This window comes from Anopheles gambiae, chromosome 3, assembly GCF_943734735.2.
Source record: "Anopheles gambiae chromosome 3, idAnoGambNW_F1_1, whole genome shotgun sequence".
NCBI classification, from domain to species: domain Eukaryota; kingdom Metazoa; phylum Arthropoda; class Insecta; order Diptera; family Culicidae; genus Anopheles; species Anopheles gambiae.
Window position 1 is genome coordinate 46,155,377 of NC_064602.1, and position 17,996 is coordinate 46,173,372.

The window sequence follows — 17,996 nt, forward strand, 5'->3', positions numbered from 1 at the left end:
AGAGGGTGTGCTTTAAGTGGCTTCTTCCGCATGCAAAGGGGTCTCACTGGTGAAATCGGTGTTATCTAAATCAGCACAACAGTGCAATGGACCCCGACCCGCCACCCCGTCACCGGGTATGGTTCGGGTCGGTGCGTGTTTGTTTTAATAATGATCGCAAATCGCGTCACACTCGCAATACAACCAGCACTGATGTGTGGTGCGAGTGCTTTTGTCAACGGTCGATTCTATACAGTACTCCCCAGCCAATCCTTCAACACGCGTACGCCATGACCATTTGTGGACGATGGTAAAGGTATGACTCATACACCAAGTGGTGGTACAACATGGTTCTGGCAGTTTGTGATTGTCGGTGTTCAAACGTTTGCGCGAGGTCTAACGGGCCAATGCAAAATTAAGTCACGAACCAGGTTAGGGAGCATAAATATTCGTTCCCGTTTTGCGCTCGCTTTTACGACAATTGTTACCAACGAATCACTTTCCTTAGCATATAGCGTTAGTTAGTTTGCTTTGTTAAAAGCGGTTCTATTCTATTTGTCGTGTGGTTTGATGCAAACTCGTACAAAACACGCATCTTATTTCGTGACAATAATAATATTTTAAAATACTTGCACTAATAGGCTAAGTAACTCAATTTTAATGGCTATGATTGCAGTTTTCATTGCTTTTGCAATACTTTTGTGTTGAAAACTGTTCACTGCTTTTTACAATTCCGATCGATACAATAGTTCTACGTCACATCCTGTTGTACTGGACCATACAATACCAGTAGTGGTGGTTTCGCCTCGCTACCGTTTTCGTAGAAGAACCCATTTTCTCCAATTGGTTGTTTGCAAATCATCGCTCACGGATGCTTGTGTTTGATTGTATCGCTTTGATGTGTCTCGATACCACCACGTTTCTCTTTCATAAATGATAGCAAAGTTTTCGTTTTCATTGCCAGAGAAAAGCGAAAGATGTTTTGGCTCGTTCAGCTCTGCATATCATTGCGCCTTGGTTGGTATGCATATGCATGCACGATCCATAACAATGGACTAAATTTTCCACCTCACTGTGCAATATGAGTTTGAAATGAAAGGAGCTGCATCCGGCTGGAGTGTGAACCGCACGAGATATACACACTAGGGGGATATTGACGGTACGAAACACACCACCAAATGCGTTAGGCATTGTGTATCGTCTGATCTGTGGTTCCGTTTCGATGAGCCAGACAAATGTTTTGTGGAGAAATTTCAGCCCGACGGTTATTAGCATGGAATGAAAAACGAATCCTCATTGCATTTTCTATAACTTTCGATAGTTCGTTATGCTTTTATTTGGCGTGTGTAAGAGATTAGACACAGTGTGATTAATTACTACTCGTCTGCTTTACCAAACACAGGGCACCAAGCTATGGATCATCATGGAATATCTCGGCGGTGGATCCGCCCTAGACCTCATGAAAGCGGGTCTCTTCGAGGAGATGCACATCGCCATCATACTGCGCGAGGTGCTCAAAGGTCTGGACTACCTGCACTCGGAGCGCAAGTTACACAGGGACATCAAGGCGGCTAACGTGCTGCTGAGCGAACTGGGAGACGTGAAGCTGGCTGACTTCGGCGTTGCCGGTCAGCTCACAAACACCACTTCCAAGCGAAACACCTTCGTTGGAACACCCTTCTGGATGGCACCGGAAGTGATAAAGCAGTCCATGTACGATTCCAAAGCCGACATCTGGTCGCTAGGTATTACCGCAATCGAGCTGGCGAAAGGTGAACCACCCAACTCGGAGCTGCATCCGATGCGGGTATTGTTTCTGATTCCGAAGAACAATCCACCTCAGCTAACCGGTAGTTATACGAAGCCATTCAAAGATTTTGTCGAAGCGTGCCTAAATAAAGATCCAGAAAATGTAAGTCACCCGAGCGACCTGCGGCATTTTTTTTTATTGGCTGTATATTGATTTTGATTTAATTTTAATTTTTAGAGACCAACAGCAAAGGAACTGCTAAAGTTTCCTTTCATTAAGAAAGCGAAGAAAAATTCTTACCTAATCGATCTAATCGATCGGTACAAAAAATGGAAGTCTCAAAAAGGCGAAGAAAGTGAAACAGAATCAGAAAATTCGGATTCGTAAGTTGATCTACCATACCCTGTGTTGTGTATTGAGTATCATCAAATGTATTTTGGTCTTTTTCTTTCCCCTTTTTGTAGTGAGGACTCGAAACAGGATAGCGATCTCGATGAACCGTGGATAATGACGGTGAAGGGATTGAATTTTAATAACTTTAATAAAAATGTGATGGAAGACCCGCTTGGATCACCGGTAAAACACAATGGTACCAGCAATGTCGGTGGTGTCAGCTCGAACCGTGATAGGGATTACAATTTGAATCAACATAAAACAAGTCAGGTAAATGATCAACCGATTCGTGAACACATGTGCAAATGTATAGAACAACAAATTTATAATTTAAAAAATATATCCCTCTTTATAGCCACGACCATCTTCATCGCCATCGCATCAGTCCTCTTCGACGCTGATTGCAGCCAACAATACCACGAACACCAGTCCAATCATTGTGGATTCGCGCAAGGAGCGCGAACTGCAAAATCAAATCTCTGCTTTGCAGCTGCAGAAGGAGAAAGAAGCGAGCTTAGAACGACAACAGCGAGATCATCGCCTGGAGCGCGAATCAGAATGGGAAAAGGATCGCGAAAAGGAGCGAGAACGGGAGCGTGATCGAGAAAGGGAGCGAGATCGCGAACGCGAACGAGATCGCGAACGAGAGCGAGATCGCGAACGAGAGCGTGAGCGTGAGCGAGATCGTGATCGTGATCGTGAACGTGAGCGTGATCGCGACCGTGAACGGGATCGGGACCATCGTGAACGGATAGATCGCGATCATCGAGAAAAGGATCGTGATAACAAAGAGCGAAAAATGGTTGCCTCCGACAGCCTGAGCGGATCGGGCAATGAGAACGAGAAGCGCAGTAGCAGTTTGCGGCGCGAACGGGATTCGCCCAGCCACAACAACACAAGCAGCAATGGCAACTCGCGCACCAACAGTATTACGAATGTAAATAACAACTCCAGCAAAAGCTCGAGTCGATCGTCCTCCACGACGACGCCAACTACGACGACGACGTCAACAAACAGTGGTTGTCTTAAGGCAATTATTTTCCCTCTTTTATCTGAGGTTAGTATTGATGGATGGTTACTGAACAGGGGATATGAAGTCTTTCAATTCTAATACATTGTTCTAATACACTTTGCATTACAGATGCAGCGAAATTATAACAGTGGTTCCGACATGGGAGACCTACGGCTGGCCTTCGAGAGCGCCGAACGGAGTAGTCCGGGCGTGAGTGATCTGTTTGTGAAGGAAATCATCCACAAGCTTGTGCCCGGTTTCTCCGAGACGCGAATCAATACGCTTATAGATAAAGTGACACGGTAGGTTCTGTTCCAATGCACTAACGGAACCCCACTATCCTTATACGGTACGGGCGCGATCGGTGTGGATGTGTGATGATGATGGTGATGGAATGGTTTTCTAGTGCTAAATCGTTCGTTTGTTACTAGTATGTAAAAAAACAACAATACTTTCCCAAGGTAGTGTACACAAATTAAAGCCGTAAACTTTTGTATTATGAAATGTTGTTTGTTTCCGATTGGTTCCCAAATTAAACCGTTCTCGGAGACAACTACAAACGATCTTGTAGCACTGGTGCGCAGGTTCCGAATGTAATATTTTCACAACTTTTTGGCTGGTTCACTAATACTTCTTCAAACCCACTGTATTAAAATCACTAATTTAGTGTTGTAAGAGGATTTTTTTCTAACACTGCTCATACCAATGGAGTGTTTGCACTGCAAATGGTTGTAGAGGTTGGTCTTCTTCAGTCGGAGTTGAATACGTTTGTCATTTATTTTTGTCGTATTTCCTACACACTTTCGACTACTTTCAGTGATTCCAGAGTAAAGCGATAAAAAAGCGGTAAACAAGGAATTTTTTGGGTGTTGTGTTTTGTACCAAGAGTGAATACTGTGAGTACTGATCACATGATCTTGTTACGGCAGCTGCAAAGTATTCAGTACAGTATGGATTGGAAAGAACGCTGAGTCGCTTAGAATACGGTCATGAACTTACCTGTTCATAGCGTACCGTTAATCAATGTAATAGTTGGTATAAAGCAACCAATTCAAAGTTCTTATCGCGGTGGTGTACCTAATCTGCAAGATCGTTCTGGAATTGTACGACGAGATCTTTCCGAAGAAAAGGTTCTTGTTTTGTCTTAGTTTGGTTTTAGTTTAGCGTATTTAACCGTCAGGGGGTACTATCCTAACAGTTAAAATCGGACGTAAACCCTAATAAAAAAAACCCATACCTGTATCGCGGTCGAATGCATAGTCGTGTAATTTTTGTTTGTTTTCGTTATACTTTCTGCGCAATGTTAATTAAACTATTGAACAATAATATGTAAAAGATGAAATGAAGAAAATAACGTATTGAAACTGTAAAACAATTAGAATATTTAAGTGACAATTCTAAAACTATGTTACGGTATCGCAATAAAAACAAAAAGTCTATGAAACCTATCGACGCGCGGCGTTCACGATTTCTAGCGCTTATTCTAACTTGCAGGACTATATACAGGTGGGTTGAACATAATGTTTAACCAGTGAGACGAGACTCTAGTCTGCGAAAAAAAAATCACAACAATGCGATATGGATGGTTTATGACAATATGAAGTGTTTTTGGCATATTAGACTAACCAGTAAGAATGTGGAGTAAATTCTTCTCAAATCATGAGCTCTATTGAAAGAAATGTGACTTGGAACAAACTAACAAGGACGGACGATAGTTTGTACATTACAATGTATTAAACTGGATTGAAAACATCCAATAACACGTAAATAAACACACACATACACACATATGTATGCACACAATTCAATATATAATTGTGAAAAAATACACATTATGAAAGTGAGCAAAATCGCGACATGCAATCATTTGTTTTCTTCTGTTTTATGATTCTGGATGTAAATAGGCACTGTTTTGGTATTTTAGTGCACATGCTATTCAGTTGTTAACTAATTTGGTTATTTTTTTTTAAGTTTAAATTTGTATAAACTAGTTTGTTTACATTAAACCACACATGAACACGCATACTAACACATACCTTTACACAATCTTTAATGTTTATTTTATACTTTCTTAACAACACATCTACACAGTATTTTGATAATGTGATTGTTTTTTTCGCAGCAAATATTTTTACTTAGTTTAACGAATATCCGTTAAGCCTGTTAAAAAAGTTGACCGTTAACAGAATGGTTTGACAGTTTTGCTTTTTTCTGTAAATGGAGTTATATTTTTTCTTCTTGTCAAATTTCCAACTAATTCTTCTACATAATACATTTGACCAACAGAATAGAATGTGTTGAGTTTTATGCTCTTTTCTGAAGCATATGCATGATTTGATTGAATGAGTTTGATACTACTTTTTTCACATTTTTTCATCCCTTCCCCATAGCCGAGCTTCCGGTAACTCTTCCAAGATGACCGTTCTTTACTAGGGCAATTGTATTGCGTGTTTTTTTTTCGTGAAACGCGTGTACGAGTCTGGTGTTCATCACATTTAACTGCAGATTATAGTGCATACAATTATAAGTTTAGTTAATTATACGTTCAATTAGTCCTGACTGACAGGGGAAATAATACAAATGGCGGCACCTGGTTGTTGTTTTGGTAAGATTTATGCTATTTTGCCTCGTTTATCCTTTTGCATGTGGCTTTGTAAATCTTTTAAATTCGGAAACGTTAAACAACTGGCAAAAGCTGTTGACGATGTTGTTTGTTCCTGTTTATTTCCGTATTGTAAGCAGCAGGAAAGCTAAAGCAGTAAAAACAATTATATCTTAAAATATAGATATTTATTGATAATGTAGAAAAAAAACAATTGTGTGAAGTAGCATGTGAATAACATATACTAATTTATATGAATTCATCTTCATTTCTTGTGCACATTCAGTTGAACCCGTTCAAACATGGTAGGTTTATTTGTGTTGGTTACCATCCCGCAAAGACTTACAAATCATTCTGCTAATTCACAACACGGCAAACTCAGCCGAAGTATATTCTCTTCGGACACTGGAATATACTTAAAAAAGGTAGTTTTGAATTACTGCTGTATAGTTGACACATTACACAGTTGACACGGAACCACAGCAAGCACACACTTGGAAATATTGTGAAACAACGTAACATAAAACACATAAAATACATACCAACAATGGAAAGCGTTCCACGTTCGCTCGTCGCAAGTAAAAGGTAAACGAAAATAGCCTCAAAAATAAGTTAGGGTTTCTATGTTGGAAAAATTACAGGACTTGAGAGATAGTGAAATATGAAATGAGTTATCAATGTATAGATTGAAGATAGCAACAAAAATAAGAAAGAAGGAATGTAAACAGGAAGAAGGAGCATCCAATGCAGAACAGTTGATTGCAACCTTGATCCAACACACGTTCGTTTGTAGTGAGGGAATAGAATCGGAAAAAAACGTAAAAGTAAAGAGGGAAGCAAATATTGTGGGAGAACTAAACATAAAATCAACAAGAAATAAAAACAATAAATCAAAATATAAAAACAAATAAAAAAACCCTTTTTTATCATTTAAAATAACTCGCTAGAGTCACATATAGGTAGTGATATATAAAATTATAGAAAGAAAAATAGACACATTAGCTTTGTGTTTTTTTAAATATTTATTTATGTATATATATTCCGTTCATACTTCATACTTCATACAGTTAATTTTGCACTCCGTACAACAGAGGCCAACAAATGCACATTTCATTGTTATTGTTGTGTTCCGCTGGTGAGTTTCGTGCCCGCTCTCCCCTCGGCTGGCAACAGTCCGTTACGATAATAGTTTAAAATTAAAACCTTTAACATGACAATACCAACTATCGGAAAACTGGGAAGGACACTCTATTTACCGTAAATCACCGCTACGAGGGCGATTTCCGCTCACAAACAATGGTGCTAAAACGATCGAGGCAAAATGCATGTCTAGTTACCATTGTATAAATTGGTGTATATAAATAGCGATCGACAATGGATAGCGGTCTAGTAGAAAAGCGGGAAATCGGCACCAAATGATGGTTTTTTGAAGGACCATCGCGCTAGCGCTAACTTTCAACAACAACACGATCGAAGAAGTGTGTTGTTTTTTGTTATTGTTTGTAACAGGAAAATTCAAACGATTGTTAAACAAACGGCACCGACGACTAGTTATATAGGTGTGGTGTAACGGGGGGGTTGAAATATACACTTGTTGTTCGTTGAAATTCAGTTATTCGCTATTATGCGCTCTACATGTTTCACGTTGGTGCTAATACATTGATACAAACACGCAATAAATATACTTATTTTCTGCAGCTCTACTACTATACAATGCTTACTAGCTACGATACGTCCTTTCTAACGTGATCAAGTTCTGCCTCCTTCTTCATGGGGAACACTCTAATCATCAAAATCGGAATCCCCATTTGGGCTGCTGTCCGATCAGCTGCTCGGCAGCTCATCATCTTTCAGCGTTGCGCCTGTTTCGCTGAGCACACGATTTTTAAACTGCTCAATCTCCAACAACAACTCCTTGGTGTCATAATCGAGCGATTCGTTTTCCGACTTCAGCTGCCGATCCTGATCGATGTCCCATTCCAGCGAACCCTCCGGCGTCGATGATATGTGCGAAAGGTCCGACGATCCACCGTGCATCATTCGGTCCACGCTCGTCAGACTAGCTGCATGATGCTGTTCGAAGGAGGGAAATGCACGGCCACCCGGTGGCACTGGCCGAGAAATGCATTCCAGTGATCCGGTAACGTCATCCGCCGCTCCGGGGGAGTTGGTGGAGTGGATCAGGCGGGACCGACTGCCACTGCCTTGTGCCTCCTGATGCTGCGCAGGTTGTTGGTGTTGGTGGTCTAGCTTGCGTAGTGCATTGATACGGTCCTTGCTGCGTTTCAGTGTTGACCACTCCTCGATCTTGAATACCGATTCTTGAACCGAGGCAGGGAAACTTTGCAACTGTGGAGCTTCCGGTTGATCGTCTTCCTGTGATAACCTGGAATGGTGAACGATTGAAAAGAGCTTTATATATTGGTGTTTCTAATAGATTATGTAGCTCATCGGTCAGCAATCATAAATGCTGTTTTTCTAAGACTAATTTTTTTAGATCGTAATAACGACTGGTAGGGTGTTTATGTTTTATTATTCAATATCTGACATTAAAGTAAATATTTTATTACTATGCACGAGTAAACCCTTCTTCTATTTGGCGTAACGTTCTACGTGAACATGCCGGGCCTTTACAGGCTTTGGAGACTTAATTCATTACCACGCAGCCGGATTTAGTCAGTCCTTGCTACGGGGGGAATGGTTTGGGACCGCCTCTGATATCACTAATCTTCTTCTTTGGCACATCAACATCAACCGCTGCCGGTCAAGGTCAAGGCCTGCCTGTACTCACTAGTGAAGTGGGCTTGGCTTTCAGTGACTTATTGTTACCATAGCAAGATAGTTAGAGTCCTACATATGGGGCCACGGTCTATTCGGGGTTTGAACCCATCATGACGGGTATGTGTAAAGTCGTACGAGTTGACGACTGTACCACCAGACCGGCCCCGGAAACTATGGGGATATTGCTAATATCGCCGATAAATCTCAATGCTTTAAATCTATGATCGATTCTGAATCCATTCTTATTGTAAGTTACTCGACTGATAGTATGAAAATTCCTTGCACTTTGAATATTCCATCTAAAGTGAACCCTGGCACGACTAGGTTAATCCATTCCAGACACTAAATCGTTGCTCGACAATTCTCTACATTCTGTATGGAAATTGCCTTTCTATAAATTATGTACGACAACTAAATTTATTTAGTTTTGGATCCTAAGCAATGCTAAACCAAAATGAATTGCATGAAATATATGAAAAAATACATTATCACTTAACATACGATTTTTAATTATAATATACTACGTTATTTTCTGTTTTGTTCTGTTCTGATGAATTTTTTCAGCACTGACTGCCCGGAGTTTACGTTATATGTATAAATAGCGTTAATGATAAGAGGAAAATAGAATTGGAAGAAAGAAGAAGTAGAATGAAAGATAGGATGATAAAATATAGCAGGATTGAGCGGTGTGTTCTTTTTCTTACTACACGTGAGAGAAGACAGAAGAAAGAAGAAGCTTCTAGCATCGTTGGATTAATTGAATCTATGAAAATGAAAATGTTTACTATTATGCGAGAGTAGCAAAGACAAAAAATCGTTGGTTTTCTTTTTCCATTCGAATAACATTAGAGCAATTGATGCAAAAAATTAACAGAAATGAGTATATATTACTGTATAACTTTACACCTCCAATAATTTAGCACATGATCGCTAAATGAAGGTTTTTTACATTGCTCTTTTTAACTGAGTGTGTTCGTAAACCACTTATTGCCCTATTTCCAAACTTGTTTGTTCGCAACCCTCATTTCTTGGTAAATAACGATGTTGAGGGTCATTTTGACGTTTCCCTTAACTTATGGGTGAACTTTATATCTCGTTTTTATATTAAAAAAAACATATATCAAACTTGCAAAGCTTTGTATTCTTAAGGCTTAATTTTCGTCTAAAAGAAGGAAACAATAGAAATTTGATAATAGTAGTCAAAATATTAAATTAATTAAATTAACCTTTACAAATGTATCGTGGGTCACATTGTAAGCTACCAAGAGCCGTAGTTTGGAGATCCCTGGCCCTGATCATCTACATTACATCACACATTTACCAATTCACGATTTACCACTTCATATCAATATCTAAAAGCAAATCCGCCACTGCCAATAGGACATATGAATTAAATACAGCCGGTGGATTGAGCATGCAAATTAACCTATTATTTTAAATTTTAAAATCTTTTACCGGTGAATGAGAACAATCGGTAAACAAACGAAATTAACATATATGGCAATGTATGCTAAAATGTAGGAGGTGCGGTCCCGTGGTATAGTCGACAACTCGCATTACTAAAACAACATGCCCGTCGCGGTCTGGAGCCTTGTATGGACCGTACACTCGTAGCAAGATAAACAACTGTTTTAACACAATGATTCACAATAAACTCATTCTTTTCGCCCATTGTTTGATCGTAACCATAAGATTTAAAACAATTATTCAAAAAAAAAAAACAGTCAATCGATGAAGCATCGGGCGTCTCCATCGTAAGATTTTTTCAAAGCAAACATCAATCACATACCACTGACTGTGCTGATAGCCGTAATCGTTTTCCCACTCCAAATCGAGCGAACTGCCAGGAGTGGAGGTTTGGTCCGTTTGCAGATCGTTGTAACCGTTGTTCGTTTTCCGATGGCCATCCTTCGACACGAGCAGCAAAGAATGTGCATCGAGGCACTGCAGTTGTATGTCCAATCTGAAATATTGGGAAAATCGGCGCAAGATATCAGTGGGTGTTCAATTATCAATACGATTCCGTACCAGGTGCTTACACTTACCCCGACTTTGGATGCTGATTATGTTTGCTTGTGCTGCCAGCGGTGGCAATGCGCTTGGAAAAATTATTGTTTTTTGCTTTGTTCAGTCTTGCATAGTCTACATTCGTTTTCGTACAGAATTTCTTGAAAAAGTTTGATTTTCTCTACAAAAAAGAGCGTTGTAAGAGAGGGATATACGAGTAGAAAGGATGAAACCACACAGTGAAAGGCAACCCTTGTGGTGCTGGGACACTTACATTTGATTTGATTTGTATTGCTTCTTGCAACTCACCACCCTCATCCGGGTGCCCGTCCGTGGGCTGCATTCCCTCGATCAGGATCTGTTGCAAATGGATTTTTAATTAAATTGTGTTGCTCTTGCTTCATTCGTTCACAGGGTAGTGGGTGGGTGTATTGGGACAAGGGTAGATGCAAGATGTGGCTGTGGAATGTGGTGACGATATTGCGTTCAGCTTGCAATCCATCCACCTTACCTCGTACTGACTATCACTTGCATTCATCCGTGTGCGGCTAGAAAGGGAAAGAAAGGCAGAAAGGATGTTCGGCGTAAATGAAGAGGATAGCATGCTTTTCTTGTGGAGTGACACACATTCAGGTTTGTTGTTTTTTTCTCACCTCATCCCCCCGTTGGTGTCGTCGGAAAGGCATCCTTTGAGGCAGTTGCCCATTTCGCATCGGGTGCAAAAAATTCGCACGGGAAAAACGGAACGGATTTGCCCTCCTCCCGTCGCCTGTGCGCCTTGGGTTGCAGCCTGCAATCATGTGACGTACACTCGCGAACGACGAAATGCTCCACTGGCGGAAGTGATGTTGCGGAAAAACGGGATCCCGTACACTTGACGTTCACAGCATAGAGCAAGAGATATGGTGCGTTTATCTATGCGGAAGCGAACGCAGGTACGGACACTCCTTCAGCCTTGTTTCCGCCATTGGTCAAACACCAGTGAGTCATTCTGTTTGTTGATACATGGGTGTGTGATATGTGATGTATTGTTTTGCCAGCCTAACTTGACCGTAGTTTTCGTACGCTATCTCCCACAATTGCCTATTCACTATGAAAACAGACGAAAGCCACACTCAATCAATTGGATTCTGATGCTTTCTAATTATTGCACTTTAATCTGCTGCACAAGGAAATCATTTAACTAAAACAAAGAAAACAATCGTTGCTAAACAGTGCTGGGTAAACGTCAAACAAACTGAATGCGAATGCGGCGGGGCCTGCTACGACGATGATCAATAAATTCAACAACTTGTCCTTTCGCATGCTTTATCTCGCTTGCACTACCGCTGTGGACGACGCAGGACGCAGTAACCCCGACAATATTTACCTCGAATCTGTTCTAGCGTAGCACAAGCGTCTTAGTAATCTGTTTCTTACTCTTTAAATAAGGCCAATGGAAGATTCAAACAGCACCTGTGTTAATATAAAAGGCACAGAAAGACAATGAAAATATCACTACCAAATAGCAGAGAAAAAAAACGACAAATTGTGTAGCTTTGAGCGGTGCATGTGTGTGTGTTGAGGCACATAAAACCCGCATGACAGTAAACAGCTGATTCTAGTTTACCCCTCGAAACAACAAGGGTGAAATTGGACGAACGCGCACGCGCCCTCGCTTTGTTTACGCTTATGGCGGTAACCGCCGGCCGGTTGAAACATACTATGGTTTCTTTGTTGCTTGCAGGGATTGTCTTGTAAGAAAAGTGGGAAAACGTATTTTCTTGAAATGCGGGAAACTCTGTCAATGGAAATGCAACCAACAGTGGAGCAGGACGATTTTAGAAATGGACAAAATGGTGAGGAAACTCCATTCAAATAACTATTGTGAACACATGAACACTAATTGATTATTTATCAGGTGATAAATTAAAATAATAAATCTTTGGATATTTTAGCCGCTAGATAAAGTACACAAATACACAAAAAGGGAAATTTTGTGAACTATCCTGAAATGTATCTACCAATCAATGCAAAACATCCATCTTCTAAATGCGTGTGTGTCTTTTTGTCAATGTTACATTGTTGGTTGGCATACAACCCAACTATTTAGGTGCCATGTAATGAGCAACATAATACTGACGAGATACTAAAAGCCGCGAGGTCATGGAGGCCCTGAAATGTTCTCATCGCTCAATTTCTCAGGCATTCACGAGTGATTTTGAGAAAATATCGGATACCTGAAATATAAGCAATTGTGATTTTAGCTTACCGGTAATAACTTTGGAAAGAGTTTTCAATGTTTTGATTGGAGAGGGTTATAAAAAAATACGATTAAATATGGGGTTTTCGTTCTCGCTCTCTTTTATTGGCCTGCTCACGATGAGGCACGTCAGCGTGACATGACCCGGTCAACAATAATTCTTCAGGATGGCTGGTACCTGACTGCAGCCTCCCATCTATGTAGACTCTCGATCTCCAACTGGTCTTGCTTTACCTGATCGATCTTGCTGTGCTTCTAATGGTGGGCATAACCCCGGCTTTTTTATAATATGGCATCGTATCCTGGCAGCCTTTGCCAACGTCAGGATGCTTAGTTCGCCATACAGCTCAGCAAGCTCGTGGTTCATCTTTCTCCTCCATACTCCATGCTCAAATACACCGCCAAAGATGATCCGTTGCTTTTGCATCCTCCGCTCAAATAAACCCATAGGTTTTGCATCCTCCGCTCGAATGCTCAAATACTCATGTCCAAAGAGGTTCGGTCTCGAAGTCCTCTGCATCTCAACAGATGATAAAGCTCATATTATGCACGATTCACTTCCACACTCCATCTCCGGATTTGGCTACTGATGTCCTTGTCCAAAGCAACGACCGTTACACGATAGTAGAACTTCTTTACCACATTGAAATTTGTCGCCCTCAACTAATACACAATCAGTGCTGTAAAATGTCACTATCAATGTCATACAAAATTCTGACTGAAACAAAATTCATGTCAGCGTCACGTACTCAATTGTGATAACCAGAGGTGATATTCAAAACGATTGGTGTGATCAATTCATGCTTCGTGACATTTTTGCGATCATCGCTTTATCAGTCACTATGTCATGACTTTTTTTTACTGTGATTAGTTCTGCAACATGTAAGTTACTGATACCATGCAAGTTTGTATCATGAAGAAGTTTGCGTGAATTAAAGGTGAAATCGGATACGTTGGTTAATCAAACAGTCATATCAAACTCCACTGATCAAAATTACAAATTATCAAATTACAATCACCATTATTATGTAATTTGAAAGTGGTGCTTGTAGTGAGGTTGGTGGTGCAATGATACATCAAAATATTATAAGACCTTTAGCAAATTGCCAAAGATGCTACAACTTTAGTGTATGCGTTTCTGGCAGATGGTATCAATCATCAAACATTTCTGTTGATCCTACAAACAAATAAAAAGATCAATTTGCAAAGTGTATGATTGTAACGTGATACTAGGCTCACGCTTTTCCTCAATTGACTAAAAATCCTTAGAATATCGATTTTTAGATTTTACCAGATCCTCGATTTGTGCATTCTGATGCATTAATTTGCGCTTCCTGTTTGTTTGGCCATCGAGGATGACAGCTTAGTTGCAAGTTTTCGACTGATTTGGAGACACAGAAGTGGTCAAAAAGTGATTGGACTATGGAATGGGTTTTGCCATATATATAGCGATTTTTACAATATTTTTTTACGTATTATAGGTTATACCCATGTTGATGAATGCAGTCCCATGTAGAGAAATCGTCCTCGTTTTGCTATCATGTACGAAGATTTGCATTTAAGGGCGAAAGGCAAATTAGCTCTCTTTACAAATTGTTTTTTTTTTTTTTTGCTATTCCGGGCTTTAATGACTCTCTGCTCATTTTCAAATCCTTTTGAAAAATACAACATTTGCAGTATTGTACAATGAACTAATTAACAATCGCAAGTATGGTTTGACACGCAAACATGTTATCAATCACGTGAGAAAATGAAGCTTTTAGTGTTGGTACTATAATTTCAGTTCGTAAACTATCATCAAAACTTGATTGACATACAACCTCAATATGTAGTACTGAGTTTTCTACGGAATATAGGGCCCAATTGTAAAAACATAATTGCTATAAGATTCATTAAAATTTATGACAGGAAAGTATCGACTGTAATCAGCCCAATAATGGTTTTCTTTATTCAGTAGGAACGGCTTCGGCCGTATTGCTAACCCATTAATGGTTAATAAATAATAAAATTACAATAATTTTAAAATGATTAAGACACTTGTGATAATGATATGTATATGAATGATGCCCACGATGATAAGCAAGTCGTCTATTTTTCGTTTATAATTCATTTGATTCAATGAGAAAAGAATGATTTAAACATCATCAAACAACTAAGACGAATTAAACAAGATAAAATAAAACTCGTTGAAACGAGCATTCATATGAGAATGTATTTCGACTACGGGAAAGGCTTTAAAATTCACTGCCACCTCGTTTGCTATCAAATTAAATAAATAATGCTTTTTTGATTGCGTCCAAAAAGTATAGAAATGCTTGCTTGCAGTCGATTCTAGTCAAGCTGTTGGAAACCCATTCTCCTGTTCAACCAGCAGACAACGGTATACGGTCGTCTGGTGAAACAGCTGTTTCGCATGTAGAATTAAAGTTGATCTCAGCTGTCTGGACCGTTCCCAGCTCATCCGATTGCCGACGTAGATTAACCGGCCCGGAGGGGCATTCATGTGACTCCCAGCCGTGTCCGTTCGATGACGTGCCCGGGAAAGTGCATGCCGTCGAGCACGTCGGCCTTGGGGTCAATGTTACCTTGTGTATCCGCCCCTCAAGCATTACGATAGGATAGGATAAAGTGTAATCGGAACGAGGAGGATGGCACTGCACCAGTACTTCATCCATTCCATCTTGTCTTCATAGTCTGGTCGGCAAAATTGACGACACCTTGAACGCTCCACAGAATGGCTGCTTTCTGAAGGAACCGAACAGGATGCTTATTTTTGCGAGGTAAAAGTAAAAAAAGCATTTTTCCCCAACCAAAGCCGAAACATGCCCGAACTCATATCGGAATGATCGGAAGCATGTGGTCCCAGGAAAATGAAAAGATAACCAAACGTGGCAGAGCTCAACAGACAGACAGACGTGATGGCATCGCTAGGAGCGGCCAACGATTGGAACAAATCTTGGTCTCCAAAATGCGCAGCTTCTTGGGCCAGACATCTTGGTCCAAGGAGAGAAATGTACGAAAGCTTCCATACGAATTCAAACAGTGCAAGAAAAATGAGGAGAAATGGTATTGAATAACAGAAAAATGTTTAGTAAGTAAAAGAAGAACCCAATCTATTTGCAAAAAAGGCCGAAGACAAACGGTTACGCAGCCTCCAAGCTTGAAAGGGTGTTGGCAGCGAGACAGAGACCAAAGCAGTAAAATTTTCCCAATTTCTCGATAGCGAGACAGAGGGAGACAGAAGGTAAGTTGTACACTGCCAAAGAACTGCGCGAAGACACACAGCTTTGGGAAGGATTCCTCCTTCGCTGGTTTCCGGCGCGTGAGAAGATTGGAAGACGACGACGGCTTAACGAGTCGCACAGTTAGGGCGATACAAGAGCCACCGGCAGGACGCTAGGGGAAACTCTGGCCCAGCGTGAATCGAATGAATTTGATTGGTTTACGGATGGTGCCGTACGGGTGGGAAAGAAAAGGACGTTTAACGATTGCTATCCTCTTTCTGGGTGGTGTGCTCGAACGCGAGAGCATCAAAACAACCGCCAATGTTTGTACCATCCTGTAAAGGACGAAGCGAGTAGGTATGCATACAGTGTGAAAAACAGGAGAAACTTACTTGCTTTGCTCCGGAAATAGGATACTACCGACCATCCATCGTCCTCCTCATCTGCCGAAGCCATAGAAAGCGGAGAAAAACTGTATCGAAACATGTTGGTCGGTTTGTTTTTCCCATTTTTATTACTGCACGTGCGCAATAAAACACAATCCACCCGAGAACAACTCCCTCGTTTTCCCCTCGTTAACAACCCGAAGGGTGCGTCCTTTGACAGAGAAGGGGAAATCGCGACCGATACGCGTACCATGGGGACTGCTTTGATCGTTCCGGTGAAATGTAAACAAACGATTCTCTATGGGAGAGAGCGAAACTTGACTCACTTGTCGTGGATGCTGTGGCAGATCTGTCTCTCTTTCTTTCCCTCTCTCTCTCTCTCTCTCTGTACATCGGTCTCTCGGGTGAGTTTGACATTTCGAAAGGTAAACACGGAGAGCATCATTAGCCGCGTGTCAAACCACGTTGCCATTGAGATCTTTGATGATGATGATGATGATGCTGATGATGATGATACTCATGATGTTGGCGATGGGTGGTGATGCCGCTCCGGATACACATGTGCGGTTGTTCAGCGCAGTGCGCTCGGATGGATGCGGCACACGGAATGCGTTTTCAGTGTTGTCTCGGATGCAGCGTCGTGCGGAAGCAAGTTTTCCCGGTGAGCAGTAACGGTGTGTTGTGCTATGGCAGTTGGTGAGCACCGAACCCTGGTAGGGACCGCTGCTTGTACGTAACGCCCGATAGCGATCAAGCAATTGGGAGCAAATCAAATTATCGATAGCATCGGAAAAAACGGAAAACGGAACACGGGTCTGTTCCTGTTTGCGGAGGTTGGTCCTATAAAAAATGGATAAAATAATGATTTAGTGGAAAGGAACGTGAATCATATCCGATATACGGATTGTGTTTTTTTAGTTGTGGCCAATAAAGTCAACGAAACAGTGCAAGAAACGAGACATATTTGAGTGATCGTGATTTTTGGTGTGTAGTTTGTGATTAAATGGTACAACGGTTAGGATAATTTGACAAATAATTTTAAAACAATCAATACGAGTTTATAATACATCTAATCGCTGTGAGAGTGTAAAATAAATACTTACCTATTCGTAAAGTTGTAAAAATTGTTCAATAGTTCAGTATTAACGCGATAAAATATATCCAAAAAAGTTAAAAGCATAATTATTTGCATAACAGTAACCTATCAACAAACGCGATCGTGATCGTGTTAACAGTGATCTGCAGTGAAGATTCACGAGTGTGAGTGATTCAAGAGCCGATTATTTGACAAACCAGTGAATAAGGTTAGCGGGCATTGGTCCAATCGCACAAGGATGGCCCCCTTTGATAGTGCGGGGGCCTTCCTGATGATGGCCACCTTGTTGCCGGTGAAGTTGCTGCTGGTTGGCCTGTTGGCTCACGGTGTTGTAGGCAGTCCTGGTCCTTCGTCCAATACGGGAATGGTAGCGAATGGTAAGTGACATATTTCGTGCCAAGCGAGATTGATAAGATAAGTGTTAATCTAATACGCTCAGAGAGCTTGAGGCAAAAATCCTTAGTTGATGTCTACAAAAAAATGCAACACACTAGTATAATAAAAGTCGACATTTATTACCACCG

The 17,996-nt window shown here is 40.8% G+C and overlaps 3 protein-coding genes across 15 annotated transcripts in view; 2 read left to right on the forward strand and 1 right to left on the reverse strand.

Annotated features, from left to right (window-relative positions):
- Positions 1-6,652, forward strand: part of LOC1279381 (serine/threonine-protein kinase 4 homolog A) — a 46,692-nt gene extending 40,040 nt beyond the window's left edge. For 8 of the 11 annotated variants that reach the window (XM_061653108.1, XM_061653109.1, XM_061653110.1 and 5 more), the window contains 6 exons: positions 1,382-1,891; positions 1,967-2,112; positions 2,194-2,392; positions 2,478-3,179; positions 3,264-3,436; positions 5,525-6,652. In XM_061653108.1, the coding sequence (XP_061509092.1) occupies positions 1,382-1,891; positions 1,967-2,112; positions 2,194-2,392; positions 2,478-3,179; positions 3,264-3,436; positions 5,525-5,567 (1,773 nt within the window). In that variant the 3' untranslated portion in view covers positions 5,568-6,652. Of the gene's footprint in view, positions 1-1,381; positions 1,892-1,966; positions 2,113-2,193; positions 2,393-2,477; positions 3,180-3,263; positions 4,583-5,524 lie in introns of those variants that run through there. The other 3 variants (XM_061653111.1, XM_061653104.1, XM_061653112.1) reach the window with 2 other exon arrangements.
- Positions 6,653-7,348: 696 nt separating this feature from the next.
- LOC4578097 (uncharacterized) lies at positions 7,349-12,076 on the reverse strand. 2 transcript variants are annotated; one of them, XM_061653114.1, is made up of 7 exons: positions 11,894-12,076; positions 11,178-11,614; positions 11,036-11,072; positions 10,799-10,882; positions 10,563-10,705; positions 10,307-10,480; positions 7,349-8,122 (listed from the first exon to the last, which is right to left on the reverse strand). In XM_061653114.1, exons 2-7 carry the CDS (start codon positions 11,228-11,230, stop codon positions 7,561-7,563), a joined length of 1,053 nt encoding a protein of 350 aa, XP_061509098.1. In that variant the 5' UTR covers positions 11,231-11,614; positions 11,894-12,076; the 3' UTR covers positions 7,349-7,560. The 2 variants fall into 2 exon arrangements, with proteins under 2 accessions (XP_061509098.1, XP_061509097.1); XM_061653113.1 differs by having other exon boundaries at positions 11,178-11,707.
- A 4,891-nt stretch (positions 12,077-16,967) lies between these two features.
- Positions 16,968-17,996, forward strand: part of LOC4578098 (lachesin) — a 42,946-nt gene continuing 41,917 nt past the window's right edge. The window contains exon 1 of one of the 2 annotated variants that reach the window (XM_061658200.1): positions 16,968-17,849. In XM_061658200.1, the coding sequence (XP_061514184.1) occupies positions 17,711-17,849 (139 nt within the window). In that variant the 5' untranslated portion in view covers positions 16,968-17,710. The remainder of the gene's footprint in view (positions 17,850-17,996) is intronic. The other variant, XM_061658199.1, reaches the window with a different exon arrangement.